The 21,255-nt window shown below is 47.2% G+C and overlaps 1 protein-coding gene across 2 annotated transcripts in view; it reads right to left on the reverse strand.

The window, feature by feature from the left end:
* Positions 1-21,255, reverse strand: part of LOC143767176 (gastrula zinc finger protein XlCGF66.1-like) — a 37,003-nt gene that overhangs the window by 11,068 nt on the left and 4,680 nt on the right. For both annotated transcript variants that reach the window (XM_077255268.1, XM_077255267.1), the window contains exon 2: positions 760-851. In XM_077255268.1, the coding sequence (XP_077111383.1) occupies positions 760-837 (78 nt within the window). In that variant the 5' untranslated portion in view covers positions 838-851. The remainder of the gene's footprint in view (positions 1-759; positions 852-21,255) is intronic.

Genomic DNA, 21,255 nt, shown 5'->3' on the forward strand with positions numbered 1-21,255 from the left:
TTTGCTGCTGGCTGAGGAAATAAAAACAACATATATATTGGCGTGGTACTGGCTTTCTTTGGGCCGTAATGGTGATGAGGCCAAATATTTGCAGTTATTTTTTTGTTGAGTACACTTAAAATGGCAAATCCAGAAGCAGTGCCTCAGTGGTATGAACTATGTACATACCAGTGGTAGACAGTATTTTTGTGTCTCAGATAGTAGACAAAATTGATACACAGTATGGGACTTTGGAGAAGTTTGTGCTGCGTGAGGTAAATCAAAAATCGTAAGTAAGTATGCACGGGCACACAGTGCAGTTATGGCTTTTACGGGGAGTAGCGGTGACGTATATCTGTCACTTGCAGTTCGTGGCCGTAAGGCTGTTACTGTGGCTGCACAAGTAAAACAGATGTCACCGCTATTCCCGACACAGGCGCAGTAATAGCAGTGTCGTTACCGCACATACGTGGGTAGAGCGCACAGTTGTGGCTGTTACGACGCATGCGCAGGAATTGCGGTGACGTGAATGTCACTTGCACAAGCGCAGATCGTGGCCTTGCGCAAGTGTCACTGGCACACGTGTGTGTCACTTACGTGTGACACTGCCGCGGTGCCTTATGGGATTCGGGGACAGCGTCCGGAAGTCCCAACTGGCGATTATATATGTAGATGAGAACTAATGTAATTCCCAGGAGCCCTCACATCACCACTCATGTCTCTAATTTATTAACAGGTGTAAAAGTAATGGCATGGAAAATAATTCTCAAAATCACTCACCTTTCCAGTCAATAGGCAGATGATCTCAAGGGTAAGATTTAAGATCCTTTCAGTTCTGTTCTTCCCGTCATTTTCCATCTTCAGGAATAATTCTGGTCAGAGAGGTGAAAAAATAATAAAACATTTCAAGGGAATTTCCATTTGTATTAATTCTAGACTTCTGGCTCTCTATTTAACAATACGTAAATTGTAACATCTGTGTCGGTTTCTGCTTTGGTCACGCCACATCTTTGTTGTGGGTGATGCCTAAAAGGGAACCTGTCAGCAGGATTGTGCATAGTAAGTAACCTACAGACATTGCCAGGATGGCGCCGTTATACTGATTAAACTGATACCGTGGTTGATGAAATCCATCTTCTTGTGGTTGTTTAACCTTTAATTTCAGTTAATGAGATTCTCGTGCTCCGGGGAGGCCTGTGGGGTGGGGGGGTCTACATGTGGTGGTCTGCTTAGGTAGTCATCAGTATGGCTTATAATAGGTCGCTGATTCCTCAGTCACCTGCCCCCTATTTTACATACAGCACACAATGTTGTGGGGTTACAAAATAAAACTTCAACTTCATCAAAATGGCGCCAGCTGTGCATTTTCAGTAGCATGATACATGCCTATATGCATTTATGCCTTATTCCTATAGTATCATGGTGTAAAAAGAAAAACAAAAAAACAATTGTCTCCATCAAAATGGCGCTGGCACAGTAGCATCTATCGGAATGCGTTAGATGCTACTGCGCAGGCGCCGCCACAATTTTGCTAGAGGAAATCTAAAATTGCCTCAATCAAAATAGTGGTGCCTGTGCAGTAGTATCTATCGGCACCGCCGGCGCCATTTTGATGGAGCCAATTTTTTTTCTCCAGCGCAACGCGATAATGCTACTGCTGATGAAGATATTCTTTTTGTAACCCCACAATATTATATGCAATATGTAAAATAGGGGGCAGGTCACTGAAAGATCAGTGACCCGTCATTAGCCATACTGATGAATACCTAAGCAGAGCACCACATAAACACCCCCCCCACAGGCCGTCCCAAAGTACAAGACTTTAACCCCTTCCCGACCTTTGACGCCACGTAGGCGTCATGAAAACCCGTGCCAATCCGACCCATGACGCCTATGTGGCGTCATGGAAAGATCGCATCCCTGCAGATCGGGTGAAAGGGTTAACTCCATTTTCACCCGATCTGCAGAGACAGGGGGAGTGGTACTTCAGCCCAGGGGGGGTGGCTTCACCCCCCCGTGGCTACGATCGCTCTGATTGGCTGTTGAAAGTGAAACAGCCAATCAGAGCGATTTGTAATATTTCACCTATGAAAATGGTGAAATATTACAATCCAGCCATGGCCGATGCTGCAATAGCATCCGCCATGGCTGGAGACCCCGATCTGCCCACCCCCACCCCACCGATCGCCCCCCCAGTCGTCCTTTCTGCCCCGATCTCCTGTCCGCTCCCCTCCTCCCTCCTGTCCGCTCCCCCGGTCCTCTTGTCCGCTCCCCCGGTCCTCCGATCCCCCCCCCGTGTTCCGATCCCACCCCCCCATACTTACCTAGCTTCGATGTCCCTCCCGGTGTCCGGCCGTCTTCTCCATGGGCACCGCCATCTTGGAAAATGGCGGGCGCATGCGCAGTGCGCCCGCCGAATCTGCCAGCCGGCAGATTCATTACAAGTACATTTTGATCGCTGTGGTAGGTTCTATCGCAGCGATCAAAATAAAAAAATAATAAATAAACCCCCCCCTTTATCACCCCCATAGGTAGGGACAATAATAAAATAAAGAAAATATTTTTTTTTCTTTTTCCACTAGGGTTAGGGTTAGAACTAGGGTTAGAACTAGGGGTAGGGTTAGGGGTAGGGTTATGGCATGTGCACACAGTGCGGATTTGGCTGCGGATCCGCAGCGGATTGGCCGCGGATCCGCAGCGGATTGGCCGCGGATCCGCAGCGGATTGGCGGCGGATCCGCTGCGGATTGGCGGCGGATCCGCAGCGGATTGGCGGCGGATCCGCAGCGGATTGGAGGCGGATGCGCAGCGGATCGGCAGCGGATCGGCAGCGGATCCGCAGCGGATGGGCCGCGGATCCGCAGCGGATTGGTCGCGGATCCGCAGCGGATTGGCCGCGGATCCGCAGCGGATTGGCCGCGGATCCGCAGCGGATTGGCCGCGGATCCGCGGCGGATTGGCAGCGGATCCGCGGCGGATTGGCCGCGGATCCGCTGCGGATTGGCCGCGGATCCGCAGCGGATTGGCAGCGGATCCGCAGCGGATTGGCCGCGGATCCGCAGCGGATTGGCCGCGGATCCGCTGCGGATTGGCGGCGGATCCGCAGCGGATTGGCGGCGGATCCGCAGCGGATTGGAGGCGGATGCGCAGCGGATCGGCAGCGGATCCGCAGCGGATCCGCAGCGGATGGGCCGCGGATCCGCAGCGGATTGGTCGCGGATCCGCAGCGGATTGGCCGCGGATCCGCAGCGGATTGGCCGCGGATCCGCAGCGGATTGGCCGCGGATCCGCAGCGGATTGGCTGCGGATCCGCGGCGGATTGGCCGCGGATCCGCTGCGGATTGGCAGCGGATCCGCAGCGGATTGGCCGCGGATCCGCAGCGGATTGGCCGCGGATCCGCAGCGGATTGGCCGCGGATCCGCAGCGGATTGGCCGCTGCGAATTCGAAGCAGTTTTCCATCAGGTTTACAGTACCATGTACACCTATGGAAAACCAAATCCGCTGTGCCCATGGTGCGGAAAATTCCGTGCAGAAACGCTGCGTTGTATTTTCCGCAGCATGTCAATTCTTTGTGCGGTCCTCTTGTCCGCTCCCCCGGTCCTCCGATCCCCCCCCCGTGTTCCGATCCCACCCCCCCATACTTACCTAGCTTCGATGTCCCTCCCGGTGTCCGGCCGTCTTCTCCATGGGCACCGCCATCTTGGAAAATGGCGGGCGCATGCGCAGTGCGCCCGCCGAATCTGCCAGCCGGCAGATTCATTACAAGTACATTTTGATCGCTGTGGTAGGTTCTATCGCAGCGATCAAAATAAAAAAATAATAAATAAACCCCCCCCTTTATCACCCCCATAGGTAGGGACAATAATAAAATAAAGAAAATATTTTTTTTTCTTTTTCCACTAGGGTTAGGGTTAGAACTAGGGTTAGAACTAGGGGTAGGGTTAGGGGTAGGGTTATGGCATGTGCACACAGTGCGGATTTGGCTGCGGATCCGCAGCGGATTGGCCGCGGATCCGCAGCGGATTGGCCGCGGATCCGCAGCGGATTGGCGGCGGATCCGCTGCGGATTGGCCGCGGATCCGCAGCGGATTGGCCGCGGATCCGCAGCGGATTGGCCGCGGATCCGCAGCGGATCGGCAGCGGATCGGCAGCGGATCCGCAGCGGATGGGCCGCGGATCCGCAGCGGATTGGTCGCGGATCCGCAGCGGATTGGCCGCGGATCCGCAGCGGATTGGCCGCGGATCCGCAGCGGATTGGCCGCGGATCCGCGGCGGATTGGCAGCGGATCCGCGGCGGATTGGCCGCGGATCCGCTGCGGATTGGCCGCGGATCCGCAGCGGATTGGCAGCGGATCCGCAGCGGATTGGCCGCGGATCCGCAGCGGATTGGCCGCGGATCCGCTGCGGATTGGCGGCGGATCCGCAGCGGATTGGCGGCGGATCCGCAGCGGATTGGAGGCGGATGCGCAGCGGATCGGCAGCGGATCCGCAGCGGATCCGCAGCGGATGGGCCGCGGATCCGCAGCGGATTGGTCGCGGATCCGCAGCGGATTGGCCGCGGATCCGCAGCGGATTGGCCGCGGATCCGCAGCGGATTGGCCGCGGATCCGCAGCGGATTGGCTGCGGATCCGCGGCGGATTGGCCGCGGATCCGCTGCGGATTGGCCGCGGATCCGCAGCGGATTGGCAGCGGATCCGCAGCGGATTGGCCGCGGATCCGCAGCGGATTGGCCGCGGATCCGCAGCGGATTGGCCGCGGATCCGCAGCGGATTGGCCGCTGCGAATTCGAAGCAGTTTTCCATCAGGTTTACAGTACCATGTACACCTATGGAAAACCAAATCCGCTGTGCCCATGGTGCGGAAAATTCCGTGCAGAAACGCTGCGTTGTATTTTCCGCAGCATGTCAATTCTTTGTGCGGATTCCGCAGCGTTTTACACCTGTTCCTCAATAGGAATCCGCAGGTGAAATCCGCACAAAAAAACACTGGAAATCTGCTGTAAATCCACAGGTAAAACGCAGTGCCTTTTACCTGCAGATTTTTCAAAAATCGTGCGGAAAAATCTCACACGAATCCGCAACGTGGGCACATAGCCTTAGGGTTAGGGTTGGAATTAGAGTTAGGGTTGGAATTAGGGCTAGGGTTTGAAATAGGGTTAAGATTAGGCTTGCGGTTAGGGTTACGGATAGGGTTAGGGGTGTGTTGGGGTTACAGTTGTGGTTAGGGTTGGGATTAGGGTTACGGTTGGGATTAGGGTTAGGATTAGGGTTGGAATTAGGGTTACGGGTGTGTTGCGGTTAGGGTTGTGGTTAGGGGTGTGTTGGGGTTAGGGTTGTGATTAGGGTTATGGCTACAGTTGGGATTAGGATTAGGGGTGTGTTGGGGTTAGTGTTGAAGTTAGAATTGAGGGGTTTCCACTGTTTAGGCACATCAGGGGTCTCCAAACGCAACATGGCGCCACCATTGATTCCAGCCAATCTTGCGTTCAAAAAGTCAAATGGTGCTCCCGCCCTTCCAAGCCCCGACGTGCGCCCAAACAGTGGTTTACCCCCACATTTGGGGTACCAGCGTACTCAGGACAAACTGGGCAACAACTGTTGGGGTCCAATTTCTCCTGTTACCCTTGCAAAAATAAAAAATTACTTGCTAAAACATAATTTTTGAGGAAAGAACAATTATTTTTTATTTTCACGGCTCTGCGTTATAAACTTCTGTGAAGCACTTGGGGGTTGAAAGTGCTCACCACACATCTAGATAAGTTCCTTCGGGGGTCTAGTTTCCAAAATGGGGTCACTTGTGGGGTGTTTCTACTGTTTAGGCACATCAGGGGCTCTGCAAATGCAATGTGACGCCCGCAGACCATTCCATCAAAGTCTGCATTTCAAATGTCACTACTTCCCTTCCGAGCCCTGACGTGTGCCCAAACAGTGGTTTACCCCCACATATGGGGTATCAGCGTACTCACAACAAACTGGGCAACAAATATTGGGGTCCAAATTCTCCTGTTACCCTTGTGAAAATAAAAAATTGCTTGCTAAAACATCTTTTTTGAGGAAAGAAAAATGATTTTTTATTTTCACGGCTCTGCGTTGTAAACTTCTGTGAAGCACTTGGGGGTTGAACGTGCTCACCACACATCTAGATAAGTTCCTTGGGGGGTCTAGTTTCCAAAATGGGGTCACTTGTGGGGGGTTTCTACTGTTTAGGCATATCAGGGGCTCTGCAAACGTAACATGATGCCCGCAGACCATTCCATCAAAGTCTGCATTCCAAAACGTCACTACTTCCCTTCCGAGCCCCGGCATGTGCCCAAACAGTAGTTTACCCCCACATATGGGGTATCAGCGTACTCAGGAGAAACTGGACAACAACTTTTGGGGTCCAATTTCTCCTGTTACTCTTGCAAAAATAAAAAATTCTGGGCTAAAAAAATATTTTTGAGGAAAGGAAACACATTTATTATTTTCACGGCTCTGCGTTATAAACTTCTGTGAAGCACTTGGGGGTTCAAAGTGCTCATCACACATCTACATAAGTTCCCTTGGGGGTCTAGTTTCCAAAATGTAGTCACTTGTGGGGAGTTCCTACTGTTTAGGCACATCAGGGGCTCTGCAAACGCAACCTGATGCCCGCACAGCATTCCATCAAAGTCTGCATTTCAAAACGTCACTACTTCCCTTCCGAACCCCGACGTGTGCCAAATCAGTGGTTTACCCCCACATATGGGGTATCAGCGTACTCAGAAGAAACTGCACAACAACTTTTGGGGTCCAATTTCTCCTGTTACTCTTGCAAAAATAAAAAATTCTGGGCTAAAAAAATATTTTTGAGGAAAGGAAACACATTTATTATTTTCACGGCTCTGCGTTATAAACTTCTGTGAAGCACTTGGGGGTTCAAAGTGCTCACCACACATCTAGATAAGTTCCCTTGGGGGTCTAGTTTCCAAAATAGAGTCACTTGTGGGGAGTTCCTACTGTTTAGGCACATCAGGGGCTCTGCAAACGCAACCTGATGCCCACAGAGCATTCCATCAAAGTCTGCATTTCAAAACGTCACTACTTCCCTTCCGAACCCCGACATGTGCCAAAACAGTGGTTTACCCCCACATATGGGGTATCAGCGTACTCAGGAGAAACTGGACAACAACTTTTGGGGTCCAATTTCTCCTGTTACCCTTGGGAAAAAAAAATTGTGGGCTAAAAAATCATTTTTGAGAAAAGAAAAATTATTTTTTATTTTCATGGCTCTGCGTTATAAACTTCTGTGAAGCACTTGGGGGTTCAAAGTGCTCACCACACATCTAGATTAGTTCCTTGGGGGGTCTAGTTTCCAAAATGGGGTCACTTGTGCGAGAGCTCCAATGTTTAGGCACACAGGGGCTCTCCAAACGCGACATGGTGTCCGCTAATGATTGGAGCTAATTTTCCATTCAAAAAGCCAAATGGCGTGCCTTCCCTTCCGAGCCCTGCCGTGCGCCCAAACAGTGGTTTACCCCCACATATGGGGTATCATCGTACTCAGGACAAACTGGACAACAACATTTGGGGTCCAATTTCTCCTATTACCCTTGGGAAAATAAAAAATTCTGGGCTAAAAATCATTTTTGAGGAAAGAAAAATTATTTTTTTATTTTCACGGCTCTGCGTTATAAACTTCTGTGAAGCACCTGGGGGTTATAAGTGCTCACTATGCATCTAGATAAGTTCCTTGGGGGGTCTAGTTTCCAAAATGGGGTCACTTGTAGGGGAGCTCCAATGTTTAGGCACACAGGGGCTCTCCAAACGCGACATGGTGTCCGCTAACGATTGGAGCTAATTTTCCATTCAAAAAGTCAAATGGCACGCCTCCCCTTCCGAGCCTTGCCGTGCACCCAAACAGTGGTTTACCCCCACATATGAGGTATCGGCATACTCAGGAGAAATTGCCCAACAAATTTTAGGATCCATTTTATCCTGTTGCCCATGTGAAAATGAAAGAATTGAGGCTAAAAGAAATTTTGTGTGAAAAAAAAGTACTTTTTCATTTTTGCGGATCAATTTGTGAAGCACCTGGGGGTTTAAAGTGCTCACTATGCCTCTAGATGAGTTCCTTGGGGGGGTCTAGTTTCCAAAATGGGGTCACTTGTGGGGGAGCTCCAATGTTTAGGCACACAGGGGCTTTCCAAACGCAACATGGTGTCCGCTAACGATGGAGATAATTTTTCATTCAAAAAGTCAAATGGCGCTCCTTCCCTTCCGAGCCTTACCATGTGCCCAAACAGTGGTTTACCCCCACATGTGAGGTATTGGTGTACTCAGGAGAAATTGCCCAACAAAATTTAGGATCCATTTTATCCTGTTGCCCATGTGAAAATGAAAAAATTGAGGCTAAAATAATTTTTTTGTGAAAAAAAAGTACTTTTTCATTTTTACGGATCAATTTGTGAAGCACCTGGGGGTTTAAAGTGCTCACTATGCTTCTAGATAAGTTCCTTGGGGGGTCTAGTTTCCAAAATGGGGTCACTTGTGGGGGAGCTCCAATGTTTAGGCACACGGGGGCTCTCCAAACGCGACATGGTGTCCGCTAAAGATTGGAGCCAATTTTTCATTCAAAAAGTCAAATGGCGCTCCTTCCTTTCCGAGCCCTGCCGTGCGCCCAAACAGTGGTTTACCCCCACATATGAGGTATCAGCGTACTCAGGACAAATTGGACAACAACGTCCGTGGTCCAATTTCTCCTTTTACCCTTGGGAAAATAAAAAAATTGTTGCTAAAAGATCATTTTTGTGACTAAAAAGTTAAATGTTCATTTTTTACTTCCATGTTGCTTCTGCTGCTGTGAAACACCTGAAGGGTTAATAAACTTCTTGAATGTGGTTTTGAGCACCTTGAGGGGTGCAGTTTTTAGAATGGTGTCACTTTTGGGTATTTTCAGCCATATAGAACCCTCAAAATGACTTCAAATGTGAGGTGGTCCCTAAAAAAATGGTTTTGTAAATTTTGTTGTAAAAATGAGAAATCACTGGTCAAATTTTAACCCTTATAACTTCCTAGCAAAAAAAAAAATTGTTTCCAAAATTGTGCTGATGTAAAGTAGACATGTGGGAAACGTTATTTATTAACTATTTTGTGTCACATAACTCTCTGGTTTAACAGAATAAAAATTCAAAATGTGAAAATTGCGAAATTTTCAAAATTTTCGCCAAATTTCCATTTTTTTCACAAATAAACTCAGAAATTATCGACCTAAATTTACCACTAACATGAAGCCCAATATGTCACGAAAAAACAATCTCAGAATTGCTAGGATCCGTTGAAGCGTTCCTGAGTTATTACCTCATAAAGGGACACTGGTCAGAATTGCAATAAACGGCAAGGTCATTAAGGCCAAAATAGGCTGGGTCATGAAGGGGTTAAGAGCATCAATCCTGTATTATTCCTGGGACTTAAGGTACCGTCACACTAAGCGACGCTGCAGCGATACAGACAACGATGCCGATCGCTGCAGCGTCGCTGTTTGGTCGCTGGAGAGCTGTCACACAGACCGCTCTCCAGCGACCAACGATGCCGAGGTCCCCGGGTAACCAGGGTAAACATCGGGTTGCTAAGCGCAGGGCCGTGCTTAGTAACCCGATGTTTACCCTGGTTACCAGTGTAAAATGTAAAAAAACAAACACTACATACTCACCTTCGCGTCCCCCGGCGTCCGCTTCCTGCACTGACTGAGCGCCGGCCCTAACAGCAGAGCGGTGACGTCACCGCTGTGCTGTGCTTTCACTTTGCGGCCGGCGCTCAGTCAGTGCAGGACGCGGACGGCAAGGGACGTGTGACAGACATCAGAGGGTGAGTATGTGCTGTTTGTTTTTTTTACATTTTACACTGGTAACCAGGGTAAACATCGGGTTACTAAGTGCGGCCCTGCGCTTAGTAACCCGATATGTACCCTGGCTACCATTGTAAAACATCGCTGGTATCGTTGCTTTTGCTGTCCAAACACGACGATACACGCCGATCTGACGACCAAATAAAGTTCTGAACTTTAATCAACGACCAGCGATATCACAGCAGGATCCTGATCGCTGCTGAGTGTCAAACACAACGATATCGCTAGCCAGGACGCTGCAACGTCACGGATCGCTAGCGATATCGTTTAGTGTGACGGTACCTTTAGTCCTTTTGGGTCCCTATCAGCTGTCAGCACTGGTGGAGCAATTACTATGTAAACCTCAGATCCCACTGTCAGTGAATAGTTCAGCTATCCTGGTGTATAGCGCTGTGCTTCTGTCTAGATTATTCCAGTTCTTTCACCTCTGCTTGACATTTGACTATCCCCGTGTTTTGGGATTCTGCTCCTGACGTGATCTTCTGAATCTGACCAGGCTACCTGAACATCCTTCCTGTGCCACCAAGCAGCAGCTTGCCTCGGGACTCCTGTGTAAAATCCCTATACAGGGGTTAAAGGGTGAAGGCCAGGGCAACTCCTGTTCGTGGTAGCCATTTTGGAGCTGCCAGGTGACTACGAGCAGTGCTTGAGTGACAAATCAGCCTTACTTGCCCACTTCCACTCCGCTTCTCTGCTGCCACCTGTCTTTGTTTACATGGCGGCAGCAGTGATGTCACAAATCCAGCATGTGACCACTGCAGCCATTCACAGGGTTCATCAGCCATGTGCCTTCTACCTCAGCAATGCGGAGCTCTGTGTTTGGCCGCTATGTAGGCAATAGCTGAAGGCAGTAGCTTAGAGAAACACTGGAGAAGCAGAAGATAAGGAAGGGTGATTTGCTTATTTCTTACATAGAGAAGGCCTGTGCCCTAAACCCCCCCCCCCACCCCAAAAAAACCAAACCTGGAAAACAAATAGAATCATTAGGAATTAGAAAAAAAATGAAGCAAACACAGCCCATGGCTCAGTTCCATTGACTATGGTTTAAGTCTACAGATTTTACTATACAAACTGTATAGAATTTTAATTAGATTTCTTAGCCCTGATGAGTCTGGTGGATTTACTTTGAAAATCCCTTTCAGAATGACTGCATAATCCTGATATTAAGCATGTTAGGGCTACAACCATGGAATTAAATATTCAATCAGTTCAAGTATATTTAGTCTTCTCTCACCCAGCTGCAACTTCTACTGAGCAGCAGGATAAACACTGAGAAGACAATGGACAAGATGGGCAGAGATTCAGCTGAACTTTCATGGGATTATACAGCCATTCTGACATGGATTTTCAAAATAAATACACCAGACCAATGTATGCAGTTTACATAGTGAAATCTGGTGACAGATCCAGTTTAACTGCCTGACAACAATGATGTACATTTTCGTCATTAGCCACGAAGGAACACATGAAGCTGACTCCATGTGCAGCAGGGCTGCGTTACATAGATCAGCTGGTGGTGAAGTGCAAGGACCAGAGTCATCTCTTTTTCTTGACCACGATACATGGTGATGGCAGCGCCCTCATCACTGTACAAGGTACCTCGGCAAACCGGACTGTGTACTGGGGTACAACTAAAACATGGGGGGCGTTGAACTCTCTGATCAACTCCTCCAGCCGTACAGTGCTTTGAGAAAGGCCAAGGTTTGGTACAAGAAGCTGGTCGTGCACTTCATACAGATGGCAATGCTCAATGCTTTCCTGCTGTCACGATGTGCAGGCCAGACAGCTATGTCATACTTTCAGTTCCAGGAGGTAGTGATATTTGGCAGTCAGGGCCTCAGTACTTCCGGAACTGAAGGTCTTCGTATCGTACCAGGCCAACATTTCCCGGGGGAGGTCTTTCAAAGCGGAGAAAAAGTTAAGACGCAAAAGAGGTGAAGAGTGTGTTACAGAAGGGGAATATGCAAGTACACTATTTATCAATGTGACACCTGCCCCAATAAACCTGGCCTGTGTATGAAAGATTGCTTCAGACTGTACCACACCTCCATGCACTACTAAATTCATTTCTGATTTACCCAACCTGACGAAGAATACACAACTCACATATGCCACTACCTTATAGAATTCACATACCAGGAAACAGTGGATTAGCTCCAAAAAGGGGCCCTTGATGGGCATTACCCAGTTTAGGCACATCTAGATAAGTTTCTTAAGGGGTCCAGTTTCCAAAATGGGGTCATTTGTGGGGGGGGGGGGGGTTTCTACTGTTTAGGCACATCAGGGGCTCTGCAAACGCGACATGACACCTGCAGACCATTCCATCAAAGTCTGCATTCCAAAACGCCACTACGTCCCTTCTGAGCCCCGACGTGTGCCCATACAGTGGTTTCAATCGGTGTCAGCAAACTTAGGACAAATTACACAACAACTTTTGGGGCCCAATTTCTCGTGTTACCCTTGTAAAATTAAAAAATTGGGGGCTAAAAGATCATTTTTGTGGAAGAAAAATACTGTATGTTTTTTTTTATTTTCACGGCTCTCCTCATAAACTTCTGTGAAGCACTTGGGGGTTCAAAGTGCTCACCACTAGTGTTGAGCGATACCGTCCGATACTTGAAAGTATCGGTATCGGAAAGTATCGGCCGATACCGGCAAAGTATCGAATCTAATCCGATACCGATACCGATACCCGATACCAATACAAGTCAATGGGACACCAAGTATCGGACGGTATCCTGTATGGTTCCCAGGGTCTGAAGGAGAGGAAACTCTCCTTCAGGCCCTGGGATCCATATCAATTTGTAAAAGAAAGAATTAAAATAAAAAATAGGGATATACTCACCTCTCCGGCGCAGCCTGGACTTTACCTCCGTAACCGGGAGCCGTTGTACCTAAGAATGCGCGCTTGAAGGGCCTTAGATGAGGTCACTGCGCTCTGATTGGTCCGTAGCGGTCGCGTGACCGCTACGCGACCAATCACAAAGCCGTGAAGTCACCTAAGGTCTTTCAAGCGCTTGAAATACCTTAGAAGACGTCCGCAGCTTCTGATTGGTCGCGTAGCGGTCGCGTGACCGCTACGCGACCAATCACAAAGCCGTGACGTCTTCTAAGGTATTTCAACCTTCAAAGACCTTAGGTGATGTCACGGCTTTGTGATTGGTCGCGTAGCGGTCACGCGACCGCTACGGACCAATCAGAGAACAGTGACCTCATCTAAGGCCCTTCAAGCGCGCATTCTTAGGTACAAAGGCTCCCGGTTACGGCGGTAAAGTCCAGGCTGCGCCGGAGAGGTGAGTAAATCCCTATTCTTTCTTTTACACATTGATATTAATCCCGATACCGATTCCCGATACAACAAAAGTATCGGATCTCGGTATCGGAATTCCGATACGGGCAAGTATCGGCCGATACCCGATACTTGCGGTATCGGAATGCTCAACACTACTCACCACACATCTAGGTAAGTTCCTTGGGGGGTGTCTAGTTTCCAAAATGGGGTCACTTGTGGGAGTTTTCACTATTTAGGCACATCAGGGGCTCTCCAAACGCGACATGGCGTCTGATTTCAGTTCCAGCCAATTTTGAGTTGACAAAGTCAAATGGCGCTCCTTCTCTTCCGAGCTCTGCCATGCGCCTAAACAGTGTTTTTTCCCCATATATGGGGTATCGGCATGTTAAAGAGAAATTGCATTACAAATTTTGAGGTTCATTTTTTCCTGTTACCCTTCTGAAAAAAAAAAATTAGTCTAGTTAAATTTTAGTGAAAAAAGGTTAAATGTTAATTTTTTCCTTCCATGTTGCTTCTGCTGCTGTGAAACACCTGAAGGGTTAATAAACTTCTTGAATGTGGTTTTGAGCACCTTGAGGAGTGCAGTTTTTAGAATGGTGTCACTCTAGGATATTTTCTATCATATAGACCCCCTCAAAGTGACTTAAAGGGACTCTGTCACCTGAATTTGGAGGGAACAATTTTCAGCCATAGAGGCGGGGTTTTCGGGTGTTTGATTCACCCTTTCCTTACCCGCTGGCTGCATGCTGGCTGCAATATTGGATTGAAGTTCATTCTCTGTCCTCCATAGTACATGCCTGCACAAGGCAATCTTGCCTTACGCAGGCGTGTACTATGGAGGACAGAGAATGAACTTCAATCCAATATTGCAGCCAGCGGGTAAGGAAAGGGTGAATCAAACACCCGAAAACCCCGCCCCTATGGCTGAAAATTGTTCCCTCCAAATTCAGGTGACAGAGTCCCTTTAAAAATGTGAGGTGGTCCCTAAAAAATTTTTTTAAAAATTTTGTTGTAAAAATGAGAAATTGCTGGTCAAATTTTAACCCTTATAACTTCCTACCAAAAAAAAAATGGTTTATAAAAAATTGTGCTGATGTAACGTAGACATGTGGGAAATGTTACTAATGAACTATTTTGTGTGACATGTCTCTGACTTAAGGGCATAAAAATTCAAAGTTTGAAAATTGCAACATTTTCAATTTTTATTTTATTTTTTATTTTTACACACAAAGAAACACAAGTCATATCGAAGAAATTCTACCACCAACATGAAGTACAATATGTCATGAAAAAACATTCTCAGAATCAGCAGGATCCGTTGAAACGTTCCAGAGTTATTACCTCAAACGGACAGTGGTCAGAATTGTAAAAATTCACCTAGTCATTAACGTGCAAACCACCTTCAGGGGTAAAGGGGTTAAAAAAGGGCTGGACGATTTCCTCAATACACAACATTGCGGGTTATAGTTAATTTAGTGACAAAAAAACCCCAAAACAATTGGTGGAGAAAAGTTGAACATCTTTTTTCAACCTATGTAAGTGTGTAAGCAAGCAGCCCAGCCGTCCAACTATTTTTATACAGTAGGTGATACAGCACCACTAATTATCGGCTATTGTTTAACACTGTGCTAGTTTGATTTAGGCTTGGCTGATCTGACCATTAACAGGTGTAATACGTATACAGAAGGGTCTTGTATATGTTTTAACAGGACCGCAGACACGGTCTACTTTTAGCCACTTGTAGCGCGGTATCTCTAATCATTGTATACTGGTTTTTTCTTGCTATCGGATTAGGCACAATATCCGTTGAGATACCAGCAGCACTTGTGTAGCATACATTTGTGGTTATAGCGCCAGTGTAATTTTTAGTAAGTGTGTAAAGGTTCGCGTCCCCTAGGGGGACTTTAAAAAAAATAAAATTATATATTTTATCACTTTCTCAATCCTCTGTGGGTTTTTGTCCTTTCTCATTCTCGGGTCCTCTACCAGAGACCAGGGATTATGAGGGTTCAGTGCAGGACTTAACTTGTTCCCAGCACTGCGCTTTTCAGGAGAGTGTTCAGCTGTTACTCCTGGGATTTGTTATAGCCATTCTTCCAACTTAGACGGTCAATGCTCCTATACCACTGGAATAACCGTTGCCTTCACCTTCCACACCTTCTCCAGGTCTCCTTTGAGGCCCTGGTATTTCTCCAGCTTCTCTTATTCCTTCCTTCTAATGTTGCTGTCACTGGGCACTGCCACATTTATTATCATTGTTGTCTTCTGATTCTTATCTACTATTACGTTATCTGTTTGGTTGCTAACACCTGCTTATCAGTCTGGATCTTTAAGTCCCACAAGATTTTAGCCCTTTCATTCTCCACAACTTTTTCTGGGATTTCACATCTGATCTTTGGGGGACTTAGCCCAAGCACTGTGCAGATATTCCTGCATACAATTCCTGCTACTTGGTTGTGGCATTTGGTATATGATGTTCCTGCCACTATGTGTTGGACTGTTTCCGAGACTTCTTTGCATGATCTTCCCCTTCGGTCTTGTCTCGTATAGGCTACGTTCACATTTGCGGTCGGCGCCGCAGCGTCGGGCGCCGCAGCGTCGCCGCATGCGTCATGCGCCCCTATATTTAACATGGGGGCGCATGGACATGCGTCGCTCTTGCGTTTTGCGCCGCATGCGTCCCTGCGGCGCCCGCGTCCGGGCGCAGAGGACGCAGCAAGTTGCATTTTTGCTGCGTCCAAAATCAATGAAAAAAAGGACGCATGCGGCGCAAAACGTAGCGTTGTGCATGCGTTTTGCTGCGTTTTTGTTTGCGTTGTGCGTTGCGGCGCCGACGCTGCGGCGCACAACGCAAATGTGAACGTAGCCTTAGTCGGTCTCTGCTTCTATGGATCTGGTACTTAGCACCTGTTTTTGTACTACTATGATCAGTGCCTCTGTATCTGTGGACACTGTCTTGGTGTCCAGATTTCTCCAACCATTGGTAGGATTTTTCCCCATCAACCACCTCTGTAAGGCTAGGTTCACATCGAGTTAGGGCATTCCGTTTAACATATCAGTTTCTAAGCTGCACCAACGCTATGTAATAGATCCGTAAACGCGCCCATAGACTTGAATTAGCGTAACGCATCCTAACTCATGTCAAAATTGGCATGCGTTAGCGATGATCAGTTACTTTGTGACGTACCTTCGAACGCGGACTACAGCGTTTTCGGGTACGTTACAGCGAACGCAAGCGTTCGCTGTGCATTGAACTCTACTGCTAATGCATGCCAATGTGTTAACACATGCGTTGAGAAAAATGAATGACGCACACTCTGTTGTAATCATGAGGTGCAGGCTGATCCTGGACTAAGTCCGGAGGTCATAAAGGTGAGAGAAGCAGCCACACTCAAAAAAGGTTTTATGTGATTCAGTTTGCAAGTCAAAAAGTTTAAAGTTCATTGAACATTCACCACAGGAAAATATCCCCACAATGAAGTGCCAAGGTAAGGTAATGTTTCGACCCTATTCCTGGGTCTTTATCAAACCTCACTTGCGGAATTCAGAGAATAAATCAGGTTTATGGAAGATAGAAGTCCCAGCCGGGGCTTACGGTGTTTGTTCTGGCAGCGCTGTCTGTGGTGGTCAATGTCACTAACGAGATGTGAACTTAGCCTTATCTGTCGATGGTACATCCCGTGCAGCGGTTTATCTTGTGATATTTCATGTTCATATTCTTACGTCCATGTTGCTGCCTTAGGCTCTCCGCATTTCATCCTTTGGTGCCTTTGATATATTTCTAGATACTCTTTGATATTTATCAAGCCTCGTCCACCCTCTTTTCTGTTGGTATACAATCTTTGGGTGTTGGACTTGTGGAAATCTCCATGTATTGTAAAGACCTTTCGGGTCTTCACATCTACAGATTCCATCTTTTCTTTTGGCCAGCACACTATACCAGCCAAGTATCTAATGACTGGCAGGGCATATGTTTTGATGGCACAGATCTTATGCTTCCCATTGAGTTATTTTTTTCAGGATCTGTCTTACCCTTTGATGGTATTTGGAAATTGCTGCTTTCCTTGCCTCTTCATCACGCTTATCGTATCCCTGTGGGATGTGAGGTTCTTGTACGTTTGTTATGTGCCCTGCTCGTAGTTCCACTCCATCAGTCTTGAAAACCTTGCCTCCAGTCCAAAAGACATCCCGATGTATTTGCTGTAGACCCTTGGCAGGTCCATCAGTGAATCGATATCTCATTTATTTTTCGCATGCAGTTTTGTCATCCAAGTAGAGGAGGTGGTTGATGGTACTTCCACTCTTGAACTTGTAACCATAGCCAGACTCTGATTATCTGACTGAGGGGTTTCAAGCCTATGCAGAACAGCAATGGGAACAGGTAATCACTGCATTTGATGGTCATTTGTGCTAGATGTCTTGAATTGACTTGCAGTGTTGTCCTCATTAAGTTTCTATAGAAAGTTAATTTTGTGTTGACATTGTACAGCGCCAAGCATTCACAGATCCGTGTGTGTGGCATTGTGTCATAGGCTTTCCTATAGTCCAGGCTGTATGGAGGTTGATCGCTGAGGATTGACCGTCTTGAGTAGACATGAGTGAATATGTTTGGCTCACTCTTTATTTGGCAAGCTATAGTGATTACCGAAGAAGCTGCAGCTGGAACCCGGAGAGCTCCGATAATCAGGTGTCCGTCGCTGCAGCTGCATGTGTCACGGCTGTGTGACAGTCACAACACATGCATGGAGAGTCTGTGTGTTGTAACTCTCACACAGCTGCGACACATACAGCTACGGTGCCAGACATCTTATCGGAGCGCTCCAAGTATCCAGGTTCCCACTGCAGTTTCTTCGGTAAGCACTATAGCTTGCTGAATAAGGAGGGAGCCGAACATATTCGCTCATGTCTAGTCTTAAGCGACTGCTCTATCCACATGCAGCTTATTCTTGGAGTCTCTGGTGTTGTTCCCAATGCCTTTCTGAGCAGGGTTCATGTACTGATTCATATGGTTCTGTAGCTTGATGACTATGATGCCTGAGAGGAGTTTCCATGTTGTTGTAAGGCAGGTTATTGGGCGATAGTTGGATGGAATTGTTCCAGCGTGAGGATCCTTCATGACCAGCACTTGTGTTAGCCAAACTGGGTGGTGGCCTGACTCTAGCAGATGGTTCATCTGTTTTGCCAGGAGTTCATGCACCACTGTTAATTTCTTTAACCAGTAGGTGTGGATCATGTCTGGGCCAGGTGCTGTCCAGCTCTTTATGTTCTCGACCCGCTGTTGGATGTCTGCTTCTGTAATGGTGACTGGTTCTTGCTCTCGGTGGTTGCTGTATGAACTTGTAGCCACTTTGCGCTGGTGTGATGCGTTTTCTCCTTCTCCCTTATGTTCCTCCAGTATTGTTCAGTCTCTGCTATAGCTGATGTTGCTTCACAATTGTGTTCCACTTGTTGTTGATTCTTCACCAAAAATTTACATTTGGTATCTTTATGTTTGAAGCATTGTATGAGGGAAAAGGTTGAAAAGTTCCAGGGAGCCGAATACTTTCGCAAGGCACTGTATATCTCATATATACAGTATAGACCAAAAGTTTGGACACACCTTCTCATTTAAAGATGTTTCTGTATTTTCATGACTATGAAAATTGCAAATTCACACTGAAGGCATCAAAACTATGAATTAACACATGTGGAATTATATACTTAACAAAAAAGTGTGAAACAACTGAAAATATGTCTTATATTCTAGGTTTTTCAAAGTAGCCACCTTTTGCTTTGATGACTGCTTTGCACACTCTTGGCATTCTCTTGATGAGCTTCAAGAGGTAGTCACCGGAAATGGTTTTCACTTCACAGGTGTGCCCTGTCAGGTTTAATAAGTGGGATTTCTTGCCTTATAAATAGGGTTGGGACCATCAGTTGTGTTGAGCAGAAGTCTGGTGGATACACAGCTGATAGTCCTATTGAACAGACTGTTAGAATTTGTATTATGGCAAGAAAACCAGCTAAGTAAAGAAAAACGAGTGGCCATCATTACTTTAAGAAATGAAGGTCAGTCAGTCTGAAAAATTGGGAAAAGTTTGAAAGTGTCCCCAAGTGCAGTTGCAAAAACCATCAAGCACTACAAAGAAACTGGCTCACATGAGGATCGCCCCAGGAAAGGAAGACCAAGAGTCAACTCTGCTTCTGAGGATAAGATTATCTGAGTCACCAGCCTCAGAAATCGCAGGTTAACAGCAGCTCAGATTGGAGACCAGGTCAATGCCACACAGAGTTCTAGCAGCAGACACATATCTACAACACTGTTAAGAGGAGACTTTGTGTAGCAGGCCTTCATGTTAAAATAGCTGCTAGGAAACCAATGCTAAGGACAGGCAACAAGCAGAAGAGACTTGTTTGGGCTAAAGAACACAAGGAATGGACATTAGACCAGTGGAAATCTGTGCTTTGGTCTGATGAGTCCAAATTTGAGATCTTTGGTTCCAACCACCGTGTCTTTGTGCGACGCCGAAAAGGTGAACGGATGGACTCTACATGCCTGGTTCCCACCGTAAAGCATGGAGGAGGCGGTGTGATGGTGTGGGGGTGCTTTGCTGGTGACACTGTTGGGGATTTATTCAAGATTGAAGGCATACTGAACCAGCATGGCTACCACAGCATCTTGCAGCGGCATGCTATTCCATCCGGTTTGCGTTTAGTTGGACCATCATTTATTTTTCAACAGGACAATGACCCCAAACACACCTCCAGGCTGTGTAAGGGCTATTTGACCAAGAAGGAGAGTGATGGGGTGCTAGCCAGATGACCTAGCCTCCACAGTCACCAGACCTGAACCCAATCGAGATTGTTTGGGGTGAGCTGGACCGCAGAGTGAAGGCAAAAGGGCCAACAAGGGTTAAGCCTCACTGGGAACTCCTTCAAGATTGTTGGAAGACCATTTCCGGTGACTACCTCTTGAAGCTCATCAAAAGAATGCCAAGAGTGTGCAAAGCAGTCATCAAAGCAAAAGGTGGCTACTTTGAAGAACCTAGAATATAAGACATATTTTCAGTTGTTTCACACCTTTCCCGGCGCCTGCGTACTGCAGTACTTTGCTTTGCCCTCAACAGGGCAGACAAAGTATGCCTGCGCCGGAGCCGCAGCATGAAGGCAAGAAGAGGACATCATCGTAAGAAGACGGGAGGCCCCGGACCGGACCACGACGCCCATCGGACCAGAACAGAACCGGGACCGCCCCTGGGTGAGTATAATCTAACCTCTTTTTCTCATCTTACAGGATACATCGGGGGCATATCTACAGTATTACAGAATGCTGTAGAGTAGCCCCTGATGCCGGTGGGCTTAGCTCACCTTCGATTTTGGGGGTGACAGGTTCCCTTTAAGTGGTTTTATTTTAAAGGATGTTAAAGTTTATAACATGATTTTATAATTTATGTTAAAAAAGTTAAATATGAAACCTAACACTTGTAAGGACTGTAATTAAAATCACGTGACCAAACAAGCTGTTCACTAGGCTTAAGGTACCTTCACACTAAACAACTTTCCAACGAAAACGACAACGATCCGTGACGTTGCAGCGTCCTGGATAGCGATCTCGTTGTGTTTGACACGCAGCAGCGATCTGGATCCCGCTGTGATATCGCTGGTCAGAGCTAGAAGTCCAGAACTTTATTTGGTCATCAGATCGGCGTGTATCGTCGTGTTTGACAGCAAAAGCAACGATGCCTGCAATGTTTCTTCATGGAGCAAACTGGAGCGAACAACCAGCGAGAACGATAAGTACGTCACTGGATCGCTCCTGCATCGTTCTGCTGTTGCCGGTGTCTGACGTCTCCTAGCGACCTAAACAGCGATGCTGCAGCGATCGGCTCGTTGTCTATATCGCTGCAGTGTCGCTTAATGTGACGGTACCTTAAGGAATACTAACTAGGCTGTGATAAGGATCTGAATAGATCGAAACGCGTTGCTTATACCTCTTTTTCTGCTCAACTTGCATCCATTTTGTACAAGGATTTATGCTAACTATGAGGTTTTAATGGAAAAATAATGACTTTTAATTTTAAGGAGCTGGAACTACCTCCCTCTTTTTACTATGGTATATGGTTGTTTGTTTGTTTTTTA

Source organism: Ranitomeya variabilis, chromosome 4, assembly GCF_051348905.1.
Source record: "Ranitomeya variabilis isolate aRanVar5 chromosome 4, aRanVar5.hap1, whole genome shotgun sequence".
Classification (NCBI taxonomy): domain Eukaryota; kingdom Metazoa; phylum Chordata; class Amphibia; order Anura; family Dendrobatidae; genus Ranitomeya; species Ranitomeya variabilis.